Here is a 22,211-nt window from a genome sequence, read left to right on the forward strand (position 1 = left end):
CTCTAACATTGTTATTATGGACCAATAATTTAATGGAAAAAATGTCACAAACATTTGAGATGCTTATAAGTGAGCAAAAGAAGGTGGCAAGAAAGTGGAAAACTACCCAAAGAGCTGGAGACCTTTAACAAGCAGGAATGAGGTCAATGTTGAGATTGAAAGTCAGAAATTACATTAAGATGGCTGAAATATGATCAATAGTCTTCATATTGAACACGATTTAGTCCATAGAATGATGCAACAGGGATTTTTTAATATAACCTTGAAACTGAGCACGAGAGTAGTTAATGGAAGGCCTTACTTGCCTCTCCACAAGGGCAAAGTTATACACTAGGTTATTTTTTTTACATGTTGAGAAAAGATTTCTCCTGATCAGATATTACATTTTGTTCCTTGCCCAAATGTGTGAAACATCGCCATTTATGTGAGGAACATCATCCAGCGAGTTGTTGGCATGGCCAGCATGATAAATTCCGCCATTTTCTTTGTTTAGTGAGAGAGAACACTAGAGTTATGACAGGAGAAATCAAGGTGGGGAAAGTTCCTTGAATGAAGAAATAGAGCCATACTAGAACAATTCTCAATTCATCTGATCTTGCTATATGTTTGTTTCACACCAAAATCAAGGAGCGATCTTAAAAGCGTAAAAACCATCAAGAAGAACGTCTATACTAAGTAGTCTTATTAATTCTTGTGTGCCACACATCTCTGCATGTAGATACGAATTGGAAAAATTATGTAATCCTAACCCTAAAAGTATGTAGACATGAATTGGAAAATAATACTTGGTCTTTTCGATAGGAGGAAAAAGATAATATCTGTAGCAGGGCTTTACATTGCGAGTGAAATAGTCGCATTTGCGAGTGAATTTTCAAAGTGCCGGCTAGAAATAATAAAACGCTTATCTTTTGGCGATTGTATTTCTTTCACTGACAATACTCCAAAGCTCACTACTGAGTGAAAAATATCTTTTCAACTTTTTTTTTAATAAAACGAACAAAGTTAAATTATTTAAACAATAAAAGTTTAATAGAACAATATATTCTTTTTCTTTTAACGAAGGCTATTGAAAAAAAATATCTGAAGAAATTAGAATGTTTATACCTTCAAGTATCAAAATAAAACTTGTATATTTAGAATTACACTTATAAAAAAAAAAAAAAAAAAAACACAGAAAAGTACATACTCATCACAGAACTAAGATGTCATATTCTAAAAATCATGTGGGTTTGGCTAATAACTTTTCTATTTGGCTAGTAAACCAAAATATTTAGTTGTCAAGGGTCAACTAAAGATAAATTTGTTCATATAGCCCTGTGTAGTGACATTACACTTCATCTTTTCTGCCCTCAGTCATTGGAGAAATCCTTCTAGACCGAGGCAATTTTAATTTTTGCCCAAATCCAAACTGCATATAAAACAAAATTCTTTATGCCACTTTTATTCAGAATTTTCTGTTTCTTTGACTTCTATAAGATATAGATCGTGTGTTTCTTAGCTAAAAATTTCTTCACATTTGACAAATAAAAAATACGAGCTTTATAGTAAAACTTAACAGCATGTAAATTATAGACTTATAATTTTTAATATAATATTTTGTACAATCTTCTGTTCGTAAAAAGTATTTTTCTATAGAATCTGTCTGATATGGAAAAGTGGGCATGCTCAACTTTGTACTAATTTCAAATATTATTACACTTAACACACATGTTCTACATGAAACTATTCTTTTGAACAGCAAAGAGAGTATATTTTTGTTAATAACCTACGCATAATTATCTCGTTTTTCATCAAGTACAAAGGATATTTTGCAACTGATATCTTTGTCCATTAACTGTATATTATAGAACATATAAAAGTTTCAATATTTTACAATTAACTGTATATTATAAAAGTTTCAGAACTTGAAGCACAAATACAGAGATCCTCATTGACTCTTGAGAAATACAAAACGTACTTTGAGAGAATTATAGACCATAAACCAAAATTTCAATATATGTTACTTTACTTAAATCACCCAATCACTTAGTTCATCTTTTGAACCAACCCAAAAATTGAATATAAAATGTAAGCAATATAAAATAAAAGACAAACAAAAAACGAATATGGTGTTATAAGTTGAACGTAAAATATCCAGGATTCTTAATTCATTTTTAGAATTTTGAATTACCCTTATATATATATATATATATATATATACTTTTTTTCTATGGAATCGAATGGTTCAGGGTCGCCTGACAAAGTTTCATTGACTGAAACAGAAACTGTTTACCCTCGAATAAAATTTATATATATATATATATATATATATATATATATATATATATATATATATAAATGCAGACAATATTTGTTGAATTTTCAACTGCTACTTATAATTTTTTTAGCCTTTATGGCCAGTCTTGCTTTCATGAAAACAATAAGTACATTTTAATTTTTGTAAAACAATTGCTTATGGTCAACTTTTAACCTCCATAATTGTGGGGAAGACACATAGTTCTACTTGAAATCTGAGCGAGAAGGACAACTAAGACAGCATCGGCAAAAAGATAGAAAGAGAACAGACAATAATTGAAAGATTCAACTACAAGTTGACATCAGAGAAAAAAAAACATGATCAACGAACGAGCTGGTGCTGGAGTTTGTCAATGAAGTTTAAGAGACCAACAATAAACCGAGTAAGGGAGAAAGATGTACATGAAAAGCTAAATAAGCAGGTGGTGCATTAAGATATATTCACTACTTGCTGTGGTTATTGTCCGATGAGAAATTCTGTTAAGATAAGATCAACTCCCAAACAGGTGGTTTGCTGATATACCAACTATCACATTTAAAAGATGATCTTAGTGTGATGCTGACAAAGTTTCCCATGACACCCATGATATTCGATATTGTCAGTCCTGCGAATCCACATCCATGGTTCGAATAGTTAGGTACAAATACTCTATATATGTGGCAGCAAGACTCAGCACCTTGCATATAAGCCGTGACTTTCACAGAAACTATTCAAGAATTCGATTCACATCTGGCCTCACAGCTAACACCCCACTCCTCCGACTGCAAGATACACTGGAAGCAGACAATAACAGATCCAGCTACAACACAAATGATAAAACTAAAAACCATGATTACTAGAGCATTTGAGACTAAGAAGATGCCGACAAAGACCTGTAATCAGTTCCGAAGCCATTATCAAATGAAATCAACAAGTCATGAAGGAAAACTGACCAAAGTTTGAATAAGTCTCCAAAGAGAAACTCTTTGCTGTATTGCTACAAAAAGACATGCGATACTGTAAATAATATAAGCCTATCAAATGATTTTGCATCCCAAAGTCTAATTTAAAGTTGATATTTGCTAAAGATGTGGAATTACTGAAATAACTTGTGCACTATGTTTACTGCAGTAAATAATCACATTGTACTTTATGTCAATGCCTCAACTCCTCCACCTCGTTGAGGTTTCAAGATGAATCAAATAGATTTTGAAAGTATATTATTTGCGTTACTTGGATAAATCTTGATCAAAGAAAAAAAAATAAAAACCAAGGATCTACATCCACATGGGGCAATCACTTCATGGAAATGTCAAGTACACTTCAAGGGGGTTTTAATTGAAGATTATGAAATGTAACCATTAATAAAAAATGGTAACAAACTGTTGAGGATTGTAAATGAACATAACATTTCTCATGGGTTACCCTCATATAATACGTCAATATGTCAGTGTGTGTGTATATATATATCAGGGCTCTCCATTGCGAATGAAACAGTCGCATTTGCGAGTGATTTTTCAAAGTGGCGACTAGAAATAATAAAACGCTTATCTTTTGACGATTGTATTTCTTTCACTGACAATCTTTCAAAGCTCACTACTGAATGAAAAATATCTTTTCAACCTTTTTTTTATAAAAAAAGTTAAATTATTTAAACAATAAAAGTTTAATAGAACAATATACTCCTTTTTTTACGAAGGTTGTTTAAAAAAAATATCTAAAGAAATTAGAATGTTTATACCTTCAGGTATCAACATAAAATTTGTTGTATATTTAGAATTACACTTATTTAAAAAAAAAAAAAAAAAAATCATTATGATGTACATACTCGTCACAGAACAAAGATGTCATATTCTAAAAATCATGTGGTTTTGGCTAGTAACTTTTCTATTTGACTAGTAAACGAAAATATTTAGTTGTCAAAGGTCAATTAAAGATAAGTTTATATATAAATGGAAATATCTAGATATTAAAAATCTTTTTCTTAAGAGTATACAGCAACAACACTATAAGTAATCTCAATCAAATTCATTCTAAACTGATTGACTGCAAACATTTAAAGTTTAATTATTTCATAACGTTTACCATCACTTGTTACTGAAATATTTCTGTTAGATTGGAAATCAAATCTTAAAATAAGACCACTATATAAAGTGGTTGCAAGATATTTGAGGACACTTAAATTTTTGTAATTTAAATTCAAAATACGCTAATTAATGTTTTTTTTTTTACTTTCAGAAGATCCCATCACAGATAGTATTATAACTAATGAAATGAAAAGACAATAGTGTAATAGTGTCTATAAAAGCGAAACACAGCAATTCAGAAATTGCAAGATTTCAAAAAGTCACCAGTGATGGTTTTCTGTATTGTTAGCAAGGAAGGGCATATCATGTCTCCTCATTTTATTCCACGGGGCCTTAGAGTTAATGCAGATGCCTATGTTGAGACTCTTCAAAACATTGTTAAGCCTTGGATTAAATATATATATTATGCCTTCCAATAATTTTGGGGGCCATTACATGAGGCTCTTAAAACAAAGAATTGGATGGCCAAGAATTTTCATGATTATGTCACACCAAACTTCTGGCATCCTAACTCACCAGACCATTATCCTTGGGATTATTATGTGTGGGGCGTGGAAGTTAATAAACATTCTCATAACACCAAATCTACTCTGACAGAAGCAATAGCCCGAGCAATGGGGGGGGGGGAGAGATAAAGAAAGACCAGTCGCTTTCAAACTCAAATTGAGTCAACAATAGAAGTTGAAGGATATAAACAGAATATTTTGTTACAAGAAATTATAAATTTCAACGATTTAACAATTTCGTTTTCTAAAAGTGTTTAAGCTGTCCTCAGATACTTTAAACACGCTGAAAGATATAAAAATAAATTAACGCAGGGTTATGATTTGATTCCATATTTTACATAAAGTCACAGCGTTATAAAAAATAAGCATGACAAAATAAGTCTACATTCATACATTGCATGTCACCATATGGATGGTTGGTTGTTTCTGTTTTCTGGCATATCAACCCTTTTCGGGTCATTTAATGCTGAATCCAGTGATTTTGAAGAAACATTTTTTAATAGAATATATTTATTGTTTTCAACTCGGTTTCTATTTAACCCATAGTTGGGACCATAACATGTACTACCACTCTGGGTCAGAGTGGACCTGGGAGCAATGGTAATTAAAGGGTGGTTCCACACTCCCCAAAGCCCGTAAGCTGGGGCCTCACCACTGGATATAGTTTAAGGTTATATCCAGGACCTCACCGTATGGAGTATTAAGTCCAGAAATATGTACATTAGCAGGATAAGGGAGGATTAGGACGGGAAAGGGTGTGGTTAGTGGGAAGGTATTGGTGTTTCAACATGAAATTATTAGTTGAAAACTTCTCCAAAATTTGCTAAGCAAAGAATAAGTGAGAGATTTTCATATAATGCATATTTCATATTTCAATATTTCATATAATGCATATTTCATATTTCTATATTTCATATAATGCATATTTCATATTTATATTTCATATAATGCATATTTCATATAATGCATATTTCATATTTCAATATTTCATATAATGCATATTTCATATTTCTATATTTCATATAATGCATATTTCATATTTCTATATTTCATATAATGCATATTTCATATAATGCATATTTCATATTTCTATATTTCATATAATGCATATTTCATATTTCTATATTTCATATTTCTACATCTGCACGTTTGTGAAAAGTTGTCCACTTTTAGCAACATTATATTCCCAAGAGGATACTGATCAAACATTTGAGCAACTTAATTTATAAAAGTGAAAGAAAAGTCTAGAAACTGAAAATTACAAACACGTGTAAGCACTGGTAAAATGTCGACATGATTTTTCAACTGTTATCATTCCAAACTTCTTTGCTTTAACTTATCTTTAGACATAAATATCTCTAAAAAATATATTTCATAGAAACATGTCATTTTGTTGTGGAACCTATCGTTTTCAAAGTTGTAAGTGAATTGTGCGTCCGTAACAATGTCATTTATCTTACCAACACTGCAGTTTCACATGCTATCCCATCATTGGTAATGCACCATGCAGATGTACATTTTATTCAAATACAAATTAAAACTGAACATGAAAGTGAGTGTGAATGTTTTCATTTGTTTAATTTCTTTTTTCGTTGAATTTTATTATAATACATCTTTGGTGATTGGATGAGCCATGAAACTGCAGTAGTGTTAAGATGAACCAAATTTATTATTCTTATAAAACTCTACCTTAAAGGATATTGAGGTCAGCTGTCTTGATCAAGTTTGGTTCTGATTTTCACTGATGAACCAACTGTATGCGACTATATATATTAATAATGGGATGATTTCAATAACAGCCCCCCCCCCCGATTCTGATACAATTACCGATTCTGATTCTTTATAAATCTCTAAATATTTAACTATAAACTTGTTATTTTTTCATGATTACCGTAAAACCATGTTAAATGTGCAGAATATTTTCTCAAGTATAAAAGTACATTTGTGAGGGATTATCTATCAATTTTAGTTTTACTTGTCATTTAAAAGCAATAGATATTCATTATTTTTATTAGCAACAGTAGAAGACTTGCTTAAAACAAAATCAAATAAAAAGCCAATAAAAAGAATGGTTTTGGGACTTGAAAAATAGGCGCCTATTTATTTGATTCCAATACCCTCAGGTCCCGATTTTTTTATCCCAAAATTCTTCCCCAAAATACTTCCCTATGGATGGAGAATTCTGGTGGAGGAAATGATAGTTTCCACTTAGTGTAAAGCAAAAAATATCCTGTAAAACTTACAAGACAGACAACGAAATGACATTGTATATTTTTAATTAAATATCGACCATAAAGGGAGATGTGCACAGAACAGGAAACTTTTAAATGGTAGCATTTAGAAAGAGTGACTCTCTTTACATCTCATTTACATTGTGTCTGTATACATGACAAACACATGTAAATTTGATGACAAGTTTGCATGAGGATAATGAAAAATAACATGTTAGTTTCGATTATGCAATGAGAATATATTAACAGTTGTGTCAGTTTTATTGATTTTCATGTGAAATAAACAATAGTAGGGGTCGCACTTATGTTTGGTTGAGACCTAAATGTGAAAACAAACTTGCCTCCTCTCGGTGATAAAGTTAAGCACAAGGTAAGCTTTTAAAAGTAGGGACAATCCAACTTTGAAAATAAACAGTAATCTGGTTTGGAAGAAAAGAAACATGTTTGGATATATGTGCATTCGTCTGAAGTAGATCGACATATGTTGAGGATATATATAGTGCACTTGTCACTACCACTGAAAGAATGGATAAGAGTTCTTGGGCTAATAAATGTAGAACAGTTGAGGTAACAGGGTCAGGTCACAAAAGAAGGCGAAAGAAAATGGGAGAAAGGGATAAGGAATAAATTTGAGAAAAAGAGATAAATAAAACCTGGACAGAGACATCTCACTTTGGAAGTCAATTTCTAGAAGACATCCAACACATATGAGCATGTAATACTGATGTTAAACCAAATATGACGATGATAAATAAAACATATTTCAAGTGTATAAACAAAATTCTAAATAATACCATGCACAACAATCGTGAGAAAAAGGATTCTACACTAAATATAGAAATGGCAACAAAAATCCCCGAAAAAAATCTTCTGCAGATTTTCTTATAATATTGTGTGAAAGATGAAAAGAAAAAAAAAAAAAAAAAGAAAACACAAATAGAAAACATTCATTCCAAACTATTTGAAAGTCAATTGTTTTCATTGTCGTCATTAGAGATTCAACTTGTAAACAATTCTTAGTAAACGACCACAGATAAAACCTTGCAATCTATTTCACCTAAGAAAATTAATCGACACAAGCACACACACACACAAAAAAAAATAAATAAAACAAAAACATTTCTGACCAACACAGTTCGGAAAAGTATGCATATTTTTTCAAATTGTTACTCGTTTACAAAAGCGAAAAAGATGGCATAATTGGAGAAGGCAATCAGATGAGAATGCAGAAAAGAGACATTTTTCAACAACAAAAAATAATAGAATTATATACTGCACAAGTAATAAAAATATTCAATAGAATGGATTACTGTATGTTATAAGAAACCCAAATATACTGCTTTACTTTATAGCTAGGACTCTCAAACAGAAAAGGGGTCGTTTTGTGATGAGAAAACAGTGCCAAGTGACATCAACTAGCAGAGGGGGGGGGGATTACTTTGTATCAGATTCACAGATGGGCAGTGGGGATTTTTGTGATTGTAGGAAGGTAAAGTTTTCTTCACACTCTTGAAAAGAAACTAAAATACTTTTTCTGATGCTCTTCACATGCATCCACTACCCATTTTCACCTAACGTAGACGTGACGTTTAATATTGCTAATTAATAAGTGTGAGATATATATAGATCAAACTTATAAATTTTTAGAAAAATTATGGCACACGAAAATGAAAATATAGTAATTTGGTTTGGAAGCAAAGAAATATGTTCGGATATATGCGCAAAATAGATCTATATATGTTGAGGATATATATCTTTGTATAGAGTAATTGTAAGGAACATAATCTTTTGGGTCACATGCAGGTCATGTGATTGACGACCCTGAATAATGTGTCACTTGGAAAGGATAAATTAACAAGTGACTGATAAGTTTTTATACAAAAAATAAATTTTTAAAAATAAAACATTTCAGAACTTGGGTGCAAACAAAATAAATAAAATGTCGATTTTTTTGTTATACACAAAAAAGACGCCAAGAATGTTTTGCTTCAGAATTAAAAAAAAAAAAAAATACTGAAAATGCGGGCTACAATTCTTATCTTGATCATTATATTTACAACATTTCATCCAAAGAAACTTCTGACCTTTTTTTAGATGCATCTTTTCAAGCTTGGGAATGTTTTAGTCAAATTCAAAATCCTGTATGGAATTTTGAACTGAAGATTATATATAATTCACGGGGGTAGATTGCTCTCATTCCATCAACCATGATCAGATAGCGTTTTCTTTTTTGCTTAGTTACTAACGCTTAATGTAAAAATTGAAGTTCAGAAAATTAAAATGATAAAACTAACACTTCCACCTGGTCATGGCTGGTAGATTGAGAACAATCTACTTCTGTGAATTAAATAAATTCAGTTCAAAATTAGAAAGTTTTAATCTTCAAAATGATGTATGAGAAGAAGTTCAGAGTTCACACTGATTGAAATGCTCATCTAAAAAAATTCTGAAACACAAAACATTCTTGGTGTCTTTTTGGGATGAGAAGTCGTTCGCACAATCCAAGAATATTTTCTGAACTTTTGTTTAGACTGTAAGTTTCTATTTTATTTACAGACGAGGGGGGGGGGGGGGAATGCATAAAAAAATCTTCAATAAAGTAAATATATAATATTTTAATAAAATGAAAACCAATTCGGATGTGACATTTGAATGCTGTGCAAAATAAAGTGTTCTGTCTTGTAGCAAATTCATAAAGTCCCAAATTGAATTTAGCTGAAAAAAAAAGGGGGGGGGGCAATTTTTGGAGTCATTCATTTGGATTAAAAAGTATAAATACGTGGACTTACATAATCGTGAAACGCCTTTGCTTCGCTCGAATGATCACATGTATCTCTCCTTTCTGGCGCCGCACAGTATAAATCCCAAAATACGCTGAAAGGGAAACAACGAAAAGGATCGAAATGAGTTTGAATATTTTTAAAACAAATTCACTGTTTATAACGCAAAAGTTAATCTAAAAAATGGGAATAAAACAAGATTTCAAAAAAAAAAAAAAAAAAAAAGAAGATTTATTATCTCCCTTGAGTTTACCAATCTTTTTACTTTCACTTTTGTTTATATCGTTTTTTTTTTTTTTATATCGTTTGATTTTACACCGTTTTTTTTATACCGTTTGATTTTACACAATTTTTTTATACCGTTTGATTTTACACAATTTTTTTATACCGTTTCGGCGTTTCATTTTACACAATTTTTTCTTTTATAGGATTTTTAATGTTAATTTTTATTAGTAGTAAAATGAAGTTTGGTAATTAAATTAGTAATTGAATCCCAAATTTGTAATGAAACAAATCGTTTTAATTTCTATTCATGGAAAAAAAAAAACTTAGAAAACTTTACATAAATTTTACTAAGAATTTTAAAGCCAGTTTAAATGATTTTCTATTCTATTTAACAATTAACAACAGTAAAATGTCCGACTTGTTTATGAATAAGGCGAAATGCATTCTGGTGGATTCAATTTTGCAGTTATTTTTAATGGGATTTAAGAAATTTCGTTTTTCTTTTTACATTTTTTATGACGTTCTATTGTATTTTATTTTTTAATAAATAGTAAATGAAAAAGAAGTTTAACATACGATCAAAAAATAAGTCGACACGAGAAACACAGATACATGAAATTATTTCAATTTTATTGACATTATTAAAACAAGATAAAACAACTTTTTTATAAATATTTGCACAAGAAAAATAAAAATCTAAAAAATTTCAAAATTTCATGGGAAATATTTTGTGTAAAAAAAAATTGTTTTTTTTAAATGAACTTTTTATATCAAAACAAATTGGGAAATTTATTTGATTTTTTATAATAGGGAAAGATTTTTCGATATTAACAGCTGCAAATTCGTTCCTATAAACATGATTTGGTGTCAATTTTACATAAACAATATCTTTAATTTTTTTTTCATTAAAAAATAAATTTTTTAGGGAAACTTTAAGTAAAATAAATAAAAAAAAGAGTAAAAACAAAAAAAAAAGGACAAATCTTCACAACAATGAAACCATCATCACCATCATCATCATGAACAAAAAGAATGTCGTGTTTTTATTTATCATTTGTTTATTTAAAAATTATCACCGAAAATATTTTATTTTACAAATCAAATTATTATTCATATTTAATTAAATATTTAATTTATTTAAACTAAAGATAATTGTTCATCATAAGTTACAACAAAAATCGTCTGTTTTTTTTTTATTATTTTAGGCTCGTTAGTTAAGACAAAACAAAACGAATATTTTGCTTTTTTGTCGTTTATTTTTAGAAATCATGAAAAAATAATGGAAATTTTTTTTTAATAATCAAGTAAAAAGAAAAATAAAAGAATTTTTTTGAAAAATGATAAAAAGTTTTTAAAAAATTTTTAAATTTCAAATAAAATTGATAGAAAACAGAAAAAGGTACAAAATTTGAAATTCAAACAGATTTTATGAGATTGAAATTTTAATAAAATAAAAATAAAAAGTATTTAATAGAAAACTATGTTTGATTTAACCAAAACAAAATGAAGCAAAATCGACAAAGGACAAAAATCTCTTTTGTTTAAAAAAAAAGAAGAAAAAAAGGGACATTTTTGGGGGGAAGATTTTTTTTCCACTAAAAGTTTGTTTAAAAAATATTGTTTTAGTCAAATTTTTATAGAATAAAAACGACACATTATTTATCACAAAATTTATATTAGTGTTTAAATTTTTTTCAAGAATTATGTATTTGTAAAATTTTATTTTTGTCGTTTTAAGTCTTAAATAGCTAAAGAAAAAAACAAAAACAAAAAAAGTTTAATACTGAAAATATCAATTAAACTCGGTATTATTGTAGTTTAGCATCCTCAGTTAAATCACCTTCCCCCAAATGAGATTCTACTTTTTTTGGGTAATTTTACAAATACAAACACCCTTAAAATTTGGCGAAAAGTAAAATAATTTTAGTTTATATATAAATATAATGCAAACTTATTTCCAGGCTATTCTTACTTTTTAGAATAATTAAAAAAATGTTACCACTAAGTCAGCAAAGTGATAATCGTTTGAAAAAAGTAGTGTTTTAGGGCAGTTAATCATTTTGCTATGGGAGATAAATTCTATTCGTTTTATTTATTTATTTTATTAATCTTTTTTTTGTGTGTGTCTGGTTTAACGAACTTGCCAGTCAAACTTGGGGTTAGTGGTAACAAAAAAAATTAGTAAACTGACATTAGAAAGACTGATCTTGAAATGGGGGTCCATTCTACATAAAATTTAATTGTGAAATTGATCCCCCACTTTAAATTCTAAAATATCCCCCCCTCTCATTTTTTTCGCAAAATTTTGGTATTATTATACAAACACCGTGACAGCGTTAGGGTTAGGGTTTAGGGTTAGGGTTAATTCGCTGTCACGGTGTTTGTATAGTTTTACCAAAATTTTTAACAGTAATCGTCTAAAAACATAGATTTATTGGAGGGAAAGGAATTTATTAAGTTTTTAAAATAATGTTTTAATCAAAAGTAAAATTATTCGTTGACAAAATTATAGAAATTAAATTTGAGAATTTAATTAGAAACTTTGGATTTTTTTTTCATAGAAAATTAAAATCAAAACATTTGGGTTTTTATTTTCAAAATACATATTCATAAAAACTTTCAAACAAATGTTTTTCTTTTCATTTAAAACCATGATAATATTAAAACAGTTAATATAACGTTCTTTGTTGTTTAAAAAATATTTTTCATAAAAAAACAAAAAAATTAACCAATGGTTTATTATTTTTAACCATTTCTTTTATTACTCACCACCACCATGAATGTAAAAATCCCGGCGGTTCACCTAACGTAATATTTTTTTCCCATCGAATCTGAAAATTTAAAAAAAAAAAAAAGATTCAATACAAAAAATATGAAAGTTAATACAAAAAAATAAAAAATAAATAAAAAATGGGCACTTGTGCGTTTGGACATTTGTTTTCATTTTAAGAGAGTTCCATCCGCAGCAAGGGAAGAGTTTAGAAAGCTCTAACTCATATTAAGAACAAATTTCTAAATTTGCATGGGGATGTTAAAATGCACAAGGATCTAAAAAGTGTTATCTAGAACTTTTCAGCTTTAAGGTGGTTGCCATTAAAACACCATTAGCGTAAAAAAATTAAGATTAGGTTTATAACAATTTGATTCAAGTAATTCAACAAGAAAGTTTTTTTTACTTGCCTCCCCACGAGGGCAGAGTTAGACACCAGGTCGGTTTTTAATGTGGGGAAAATCCAGCTCCCAAAAAAAGGGGCACTCTGGATAAGGAACAAAAATAAAAATGTCTGTCCTCCTCCACTGACCGAGGACAAAAAAGGTGAAGTGTAGCATCAGAACATATACTACACTTTGCTCCTAGCCAACAGGCTAAGTACAAAATGTTTTTGTGATAATATAAAAAATAATAATATAATCATTACGATAAAACTAGAAATAGTTTATTTAAAGATACTGTTGTTTCATTGTGGGTCATCTTAAAGTTGAAATCTTCAAGATAAGCAAAATATAATAAATGTAATTCGGAATCTTAACTCATTGTTCTAAGAAAGGTAACTATTTTACTAATTGTAAGAAAAAATGTTTTGTTTTGTTTTTTTTCAACTACTTTAGCAAAATAGAATTACCTCCCTTAGAATAATGAATTAAGATTCCAAATTACCACCAACAATAATAACAACAACAACAATAATAATAATAATAATAATAATAATGAAAAAAAAAAAAATGTCTAATTATTCGTTTTTTTCAAGATAAAAATGACAACTCACACAATAACCACGTGTACAATTAATCATTCTGGTTGAAGTTTTATTTATTTATTTTTAAAAACATTTATAATTTCTCTTTTTTTTACATTTTAGAAAGAAATTCAGATTGTTTCATTAAATAAAAATGTATATATATATATATATATATATATATATATATATATATATATATATTACTTACTTCTGATAAAAATGTCTGTGCACTTTTCTGGGCTCCGACGTGTAACAAATATTCATAAACATATAACGCTAATCTGAAACAAACACGAAAAAAGTTGTATTTTTTTTTAAAATATAAACAATGTAATCATGAAATAATTATAATTTTGTTTTTATTATCGACATTAAATTTACATTTCTACTAACCATAACAGAAATATTGCCTTGTTTTAATTTCCAAAATAAAGTTAAAATAAGTTTAAAGAAACGATAAAAAAAACAACCATTTTAAAAACATTTGATTTTTTATAATAGTTGTATATATAAACAAGAACATCACATTTTAATTTAATAAAATCAATAAAAAAATAAGGTAAATAATCGATAAGATAATTTAATTTTGGAGGGATATTTATATTTTATACGATAAAAAAAGGGATAGTTTTACAAAATCATAGCAAACAATTATTTATGAAATTAATTCAATTCTATTCTTTTTCCTTTGAAAAATATTTTTGGTATTAAATAATTTTAAAACTGTTCATAGAATACCCCTACCCTCTCGAAAAGGGGACGGTGGGGGTATTATTGTTGTTTTTCTTTAAATCGATCCAAGCATGAAAACAACAAACTGGCGATCGTATCATGTTTTCGATAATAATTATTTGATATAAATAAAATAATAAACACAAATTCATTTATTGATAGAAATGGATTCTTAATATTTATTGCAAAAGTTGAGTCCACATTTTTGATAATGGCTCCAGGTTGTTGTTGGAATGTGTTTTGAAATGAGAAAGAAAAACATGGCCACTATATAAAAATGTGGAGTTTGTTTTGGGTTTGTAGGATTGGGAGATGGAGGATTTGAAATTTTATATAATTAGATTAACAAAGGTTATGGAGAAATTATGCAGAAAAAAGGAGGCAATTTAGATATTAAAAGCAGTAAAGAATAAATAAACAAAAACTATATTTTGCTTTTTTTTAAATAAATAAATAAAATAATTGGTGATTTTTCAAAATAATTTAGAAATTAAAAGAAAAGGTAAGTTAAAAAAAAATGGAAGATGTATATAAATAAAATTGGTCTTGTGCCAGACAAGGGGGGGGTGAGGGTTGAGAAGGGGGGTGCTGGGGAGGGGTAGGAGAGGGGGGGGTCAGTTTTGGTTACTCACTTTTCTCTCGCCTGGGCGTCAGACGGCACTGTGGAGCCTTTCCCTTTGGCATACATGCTTGGAGCTGAAGTGTCACGGCACCTGTCAAGCCATCAAGGACGACACTGACCCCGTTGCCTTGCCAACGTCAAGGAGACCTGTCAAAAGCCAAGTTACCATTGGCTGGTTAATTATAGACACTTTGGAGCACCTTAAAACAGTCAGACAGCAGCATCACTATCACTAGCAGCAGCAACGTCAGGGACACTCACCATCACCATCATCAATAACAACAGCAAGATAACCACGACTGCTACTACTACTACTACTACTACGAGTAGAAGAAGCAGAAGCAGCAGCAGTCGTCGTGGTCGACGCTGCCAGACATCATCATCATAAACAATATTAGTCTCAATCGTCACATCCTTTGTAACTATCACTACTACCAGTTATATATACCAACTACGTTAGATTCGTAATCATCACAACCATCGCCAATACAAAAAACACGCTAGATTCGTAATCATCACGATCAGCAACGTTAGCTAGCGTAGCCTTTCTAATCATCACTATCAGCAATAACAACCATCTTAGTTAGCATCATCACCAAAAACTACATTACACGTATATTTATCTTTTAGAATCACAGACGTCGTTAATCTCGCAATCATCACTACCACCAATAACAACTACATTACACTCTTAAGCATCGTATCATTTATGGCTATTATGGCCACGCGTGTAACATGGTTATTGATAATCGATATTTGTTACATTGAATCAATAATCGATTACAAATTGTGTTACCCTTAATTAATCAACATCGAAATACAGTACCATTTATAATAAGAACTACGTTGCTGTCACTATATATAAGTTAAATAATCGGCTATGTTATCATCGTCATCATAATAATAATAATAATAAATGGTGATGCTTATTAATAATCATCATGATCATCATCAACGCTGCTACCACAACAATCATCATCATCATCAACAACAACTATTACTACTACGATTGAATAGACGACATTCCCCCCCCCCCTCCCATTTTTTTTTTTTTTTTTTTTTTTAATATCGCAATTTTGCCAAACATTCAAACCGGCTCAATTTTTTTTGTCTCACATGTAAAAAAAAAAAAAAAAAAAAATCCCGGAATAAATTTCTCCTGCAAAAGAAAAAATGTTTTTTTTGTGATATTTCGATTTTTGAAATTTCAAACAAAGGCATCAAACAAAAGACACATAAATATCTTGACGAAACGATTGAAAAAAAAAAAAAAAAAAACTTTAAACTTAATTATTTTTGAAAAATAATAAAAAGAAACATTAAAAAAAAAAAAAGAAATTCAAAATTCCTTTAAAAAATATTATCTTTAGTGTGTGTGTGTTTTTTTTTCTGTTAGCTTTTTTAAATCGGACTTGAAATTCCAATATAAATAAATAAATAGTAGCGCAACTACGTTTTCCTTTTTTTTTTTATAAAAAAAAAACATGACTTAAAAAAATTATGATTCAGATTTTAATAAATATTAACTTTTTAAAATATTAAGCAAAAAAAAACTAAATTCATAAATTAAAAATATTTAGATTTTTCATATATTTATTTATATTTAATAGTTGTTTACTATTTTTATTTTCTAATAAAAAAAAATAAAACTATTTAAAACTGTTTCAAAAATAACTAATTTTCACTAATTTACAGTTAAAACACGACAAGGAAGGATAAAAAATGTTTAAAAAGATACTGCTACTCTCCTTTGCTTTTTGAGGGAAGATTTAGTTTTATATTTATTTTTTAAAAAATAGAATTTTGTCTCTTTTATACAAAAGTTAACAATTTTGCATCAAAGTTATGATTTTTTTTATTCTAATATTTTTAAATTTAAATAAATATTTAATATTGATTTAATATTAAAATATTTGGATTCATGTGTTTTCAATGACTATTACCACCACTACTATTACTACACATGGCCTTTTTGAAGATTTCAACGTGCAATTTGGATTATTTTCAGTTTAAAATTTGATCATTTTATTTATTTAAATTCAGTTAAAACTGTCTTTTTGTAAATTAAAGTGAAGCACGCCTTCCCAATGAGATTCTATTTTATAGGCGATTACGTGTAAACATTCTGAAAAACTTGGCCAATAAAAAAAAAAAAAAATTTTTAATTTTACACTGGGTGATTCATTTTGTAAATAAAATTAATGTAAAATGATCCCCTATTTCCTATTTATTTCTTTTTTATACAGCAGTTATTTTTTTTTAATTACAACTAACCCTAAGTTTGAGTGGCAAAGTCGTAAAGCCACACGTACTGGTCTAGAAATGCAAACCCTCTCATTCCCAAGAAAAATACGCATAAGTTATCTCCCATAACATAAAGAAAGTAATTATTTTAGGTTAACTGCCCTAAAATACTTAAATGGCTCGGAAATAGAGTCACAATTACGTTAACTTAAATTTTTTGTGATAATGACTTCGCACTGTTTTAAAGATTTTTTCTTTAATTCGACCAAGTCTTTCAGTGTGCTTTCACATGTAATCGACTAAAAAAGTAAAATCTCAAATTCAATTTAGTTGGGTTAATCTAAAATAATACTTAGATTTTTATTTATTTATTTTTCAAAACGGTTTTTGAAAAAATATAAACCCAAGCTTTAAAAATGGATTTTAAAGTAGTCTCAGCTGTACCTTTTAATTCAATATTTTTTTAAAATATAATTTTTATTAAATAAATTTTTTTCATAAAATTCTTAGATAGCCTTCTATTCTATAGAAATATATTTTTATTAAATTTTTAGATGGCTTTCTATTCTATAGAATATATTTTTATTAAATTTTTAGATGGCTTTCTATTCTATAGAAATATATTTTTTATTACATTTTTAGATGGCTTTCTATTCTACAGAAATATATTTTTTATAAAATCTTTAGATGGCTTTCTATTCTATAGAAATATATTTTTTATAAAATTTTTAGATGGCTTTCTATTCTATAGAAATATATTTTTTTATAAAATTTTTAGATGGCTTTCTATTCTATAAAAAAATATTTCTTATAAAATTTTTAGATAGCTTTCTATTCTAAAATAAATAAATAAATAAAATATTATTGACTAGCAAATCCCATTTCAAGCGGAAACCGGACAACGCCGGTTAGGAACACCTAAGTTATTCAATAATATTTATTCATACAAATTAATATGAAATGAATATTTTTTTATATAACTAAATTAATTTTTTTAATAATTAAAAGGAAAGAAGTTGTATTTGAATTCAAACTTTAGAATTAAAAGTTTTTTTTTTTACAATTATTCTTAAATTTTTTTATTTTTCTTACAATTATTTTTAAAAAATTCTTACGATTAATCTTAAAAAATAATTGTAACAAAAATAAAATTATTACAATTTTATTTTTCTTACAATTATTTTAAAAAATAATTGTAACAAAAATGTTGGACATTACTCAACAGGAAAAGTGTAGTATCTGTTCTTCAGATGCTGCATTTCAATTTCTTGTTCTCTGTCAATGGAGGAGAGGTCCTTCACGACTGAGACAATTTTTATTTTTGTTCCTTTTCTCCACATTAAAAACCGACCCTGGTGTCTAACTCTGTCCCGTGAGGAGACATTGTAAATAGGAACAGGAAAACTAGCAGCAAAATGAAAAAACTTTTTTTAACGGCGAATGTTAGCGTTTACTGTTAGTGTTAAATATTAGCGTTTACGTTTTTTTCTCAAAATGACTTAAAAGTTATTTATTTATTTATTTATTTATTTTTAGATTTTTAAGTAGAAATACTTTGATTTAATTCAAATTATTTATTTTTAATATAAATCAGATTGAATTTTAAAATAAAAACATATTTTAACCGGAAACTAGATGCAGATTTTGAAGAAAAAAGTAGGCACTTATGCACTTATGTTACCGTGCTGAAATAATATTATTAACATAGGAAGGGGAGGGTGTTTTGTAACTATTCTGCACTTTCATCTAATAATGAAAAAAAAAAGAATATCATAAAACTTGAAAATACGATACTAACATTGTTACGGTAACATAAGTGCATAGGCCCCAGAAATTATTATGCCTAATTTACCCAAATCACATCCTAAGAAAATCATTCATAGACATTTATGCTGACGACACTACCATCTCTGGCAACACTTCAAAGGCCGTAAACGACCAAGTTCTTTCATGTATTGCAATGGGGAAAGAGGTGGCTGGTTAATTTTAATGCATCTAAAACCAAACTCCTATCTTTCCATCATCAACGCTCTGATTCCTGTCTGGTATCAATTAAAATGAATGGGTCTAGCTTTGGGGAGGCTCCATGTTTTGACAAGCTTCTGGGTCTGACCTTTACTCCTGATCTTAAATGGAACACGTACATCAAATCCGTTGACAAGGCTGCTGAAAAAATGATGCAATTGTTCGAACGCTCCAGTAGATATCTCACTGCTGATGCAATTCTCTACCAGTATAAGGACCAAGTGCGTCCAAGGATGAAGTACTATTGTCACATCTGGGCAACAGCTGCTGGAAGCAGCTTATCCTGCCTTGAGAGAGTTCAAAATAGCCTCGTAGGGGATGCCCTTTTCTCTTCCTTTCAACCTCTTTCCCACAGAAGAGACGTTCGAGCCTGTCTCTGCTGTATTGTTATTTTCATGGCAAGAGCTCCCATCTACCCCCCCCCCCCGACTTGACTTTCACAAAAAACACTCGTCTAATTGAAACCACTACCAATAATTTCCCCTACTCTTTATCTATGCCTAAACCTAAACGTAGATTCCATGAACAAATCTTCTTTCTTAGAACTGAACTGCACGCCCGTGGAACTGTTCCGTTTTTCTGCTTTCCAACTGACTCCTATATGGTCGTCTTCAAGTCCAACGTAAACAAGTTTTTGGTGAGCAGTCCCCTTAAATAATCCAATTTACCAAATTTCCACTAACGATTATTACATTTTCCTATTGACTACTGTACACTCATTAATCCTTATCCTCGAGTGGCCTCCAGGCCTTGATAAGTAGTGACTTCTTTATAAAAAAAAAAGTGAATGCTAATATCGACTAAAGAATTTCTAAAAAAATATATTTCAAACTTGTTTTTAGTTTTACGTTTAAAGAAAAGAAAAAGTGATTACATTTGATTTTCAAATTTTGATAATGACCTCATCTGATTTTTGGAGTGTGAAATAAAATATTTAAATTCATTGATCATTGTCGTTTGTCTATTTTGAAACGACAATTTTGTCTGAACGTAAATTTAAAAAAAAAAATACAAATTTCCATTCGCGTAAATAACTTTAATACATTATTTCACATTGTTTTTTTTTTTTTTTTTTCTCTCTTGCTTCGTGCTTTCTCTTGCTTCGTGCAAATGTCTTCGTTTGTCGCTGTGTCGTCAGAAGAGAGTTTCTCTTCTGACGACACAGCGACAAACGAAGACATTTGCACGAAGCAAATAAAAATCAACAAGCATACATGCGTCGAGAAATCGATATTTCGCCTCATATTTAGTGAGGGTTCTTCGGGAGAAACGGCATGCTACAGGAAAGAAAATACAAATATACATGGGCGGTAGGAGAGACGTGTCGAAATGGCAAAACCGAAGACGAAAAAAGGGATTTAAAAAAGGGAAGCCCAAGTGCAAGTAGGTGACATGGTAGGCAGTAGGGGAGAAAGTGGGGTGGGGTGTATTAAGCGGAGGAGGTAAGGATATACCCAGAAGAGCCTAAATGGAAAGTGGGTGGAAGGATAGGCATTTAGAGGAAATAGGTTAGACAATATCTCTTTCCCACAGTAAGAAATGTGACACAAGGGTTACAAAGTGAGATTAAAATATCAGCGCACTTGAGGAGGAGCACTCTGGCCCATAAAAATTGTCTGCACAGCTTCGGCAACATACATCCGATAGGAGTGCCTCATGCAATTTAACTAACCTCTTCTCAAAGAGGGTAAAGCAAAGCCTGGAAGATTGGATCTCATAGAACTACGGCATACCAGCATCACACGGCAAATAACAGGGAAAGGGTCATGACAAGAATGGTTTTCTGTTGATTTTGGTGGCAAAGGAAAACCCCAGTGTCGCTGAGAGGTTAGATTTAGTATGAAAAATAGGAAGCGTGTCAGTAAATTAGAAACAAGGTAAAGCGTGGGTTGCTATTTCGACTCTTTTCTCCCTACCACCTATGTATTAAGTATTTCTTCTTTTTTTTTTACATGGTAGTTGCCACTTATCAAGGCCCGGAAGCCACTCGGGGATAAGGGTTATTGCGTGTACAGTAATCAATGGGATAGTATCGTAGTAATCGTTAGTATTGGAGATTTGATAAAGTGTCTTACTTAAGGGGGCGGTTTATCAGGAATTTGTTTATGTTGGACTTGAAGACATCCAAGTTGTAGTCAGGTGGGAAACAGACAAACGGAACAGAGTTCCACAGGCGTGCACGTCTAAGAAAGAAGCTTTATTCATGGAATCTACATTTTGGTTTTGGCACAGATAAAGAGTGGGGAAAATTTTTGACAGTGGTTTCAGCTAGACGGGTGTTTTTCGTGCAAGATTGGCGAGGGGGTACCGGAGATTGGAGCTCAGACGAACACTTGCCATGGAAGTAACGATAAAACAAAGACAGGCTTGCAACGTCTCTTCTGTGGGAGAGAGGTTACAGGGAAGAGAAAAGGGCATCCCCCACTAAGCCACAAAGTCTATTTTGTACTCTGTCAAGGCAGGATAGCTGTTTTTAGCAGCTCCTGCCCAGATGTGGGCTTGGATGTACTTGGCTTTTATAAAGATAGAGAATTGCATCTGCAGTGAGATATCTTCTCCCGATGAAGCCTTCTTCTATAATATAAATCTCACCTGTCTGTTTAAATGTATGTATGTTTGCCTAAAACTTTCGACAGAGGCGACGGATTCTCATGAGATTGGTATCCTTTTGAAGCTCGACCCTTCGGATGACAAATATCGAAAAACTGGCTAAAAACATTAATTCCTTTATCCTCAACTGGGTT

The 22,211-nt window shown here is 30.0% G+C and overlaps 1 protein-coding gene across 11 annotated transcripts in view; it reads right to left on the bottom strand.

The window, feature by feature from the left end:
- LOC145296925 (single-stranded DNA-binding protein 3-like) overlaps positions 1-22,211 on the bottom strand; it is a 317,297-nt gene that overhangs the window by 281,139 nt on the left and 13,947 nt on the right. For all 11 annotated transcript variants that reach the window (XM_080143120.1, XM_080143125.1, XM_080143119.1 and 8 more), the window contains exons 2-5: positions 15,209-15,345; positions 14,053-14,125; positions 12,874-12,935; positions 9,889-9,973 (exon numbers count right to left, since the gene is read on the bottom strand). In XM_080143120.1, the coding sequence (XP_079999246.1) occupies positions 9,889-9,973; positions 12,874-12,935; positions 14,053-14,125; positions 15,209-15,264 (276 nt within the window). In that variant the 5' untranslated portion in view covers positions 15,265-15,345. The remainder of the gene's footprint in view (positions 1-9,888; positions 9,974-12,873; positions 12,936-14,052; positions 14,126-15,208; positions 15,346-22,211) is intronic.

This window comes from Euprymna scolopes, chromosome 17, assembly GCF_053919585.1.
Source record: "Euprymna scolopes isolate OS-2025 chromosome 17, ASM5391958v1, whole genome shotgun sequence".
Classification (NCBI taxonomy): domain Eukaryota; kingdom Metazoa; phylum Mollusca; class Cephalopoda; order Sepiida; family Sepiolidae; genus Euprymna; species Euprymna scolopes.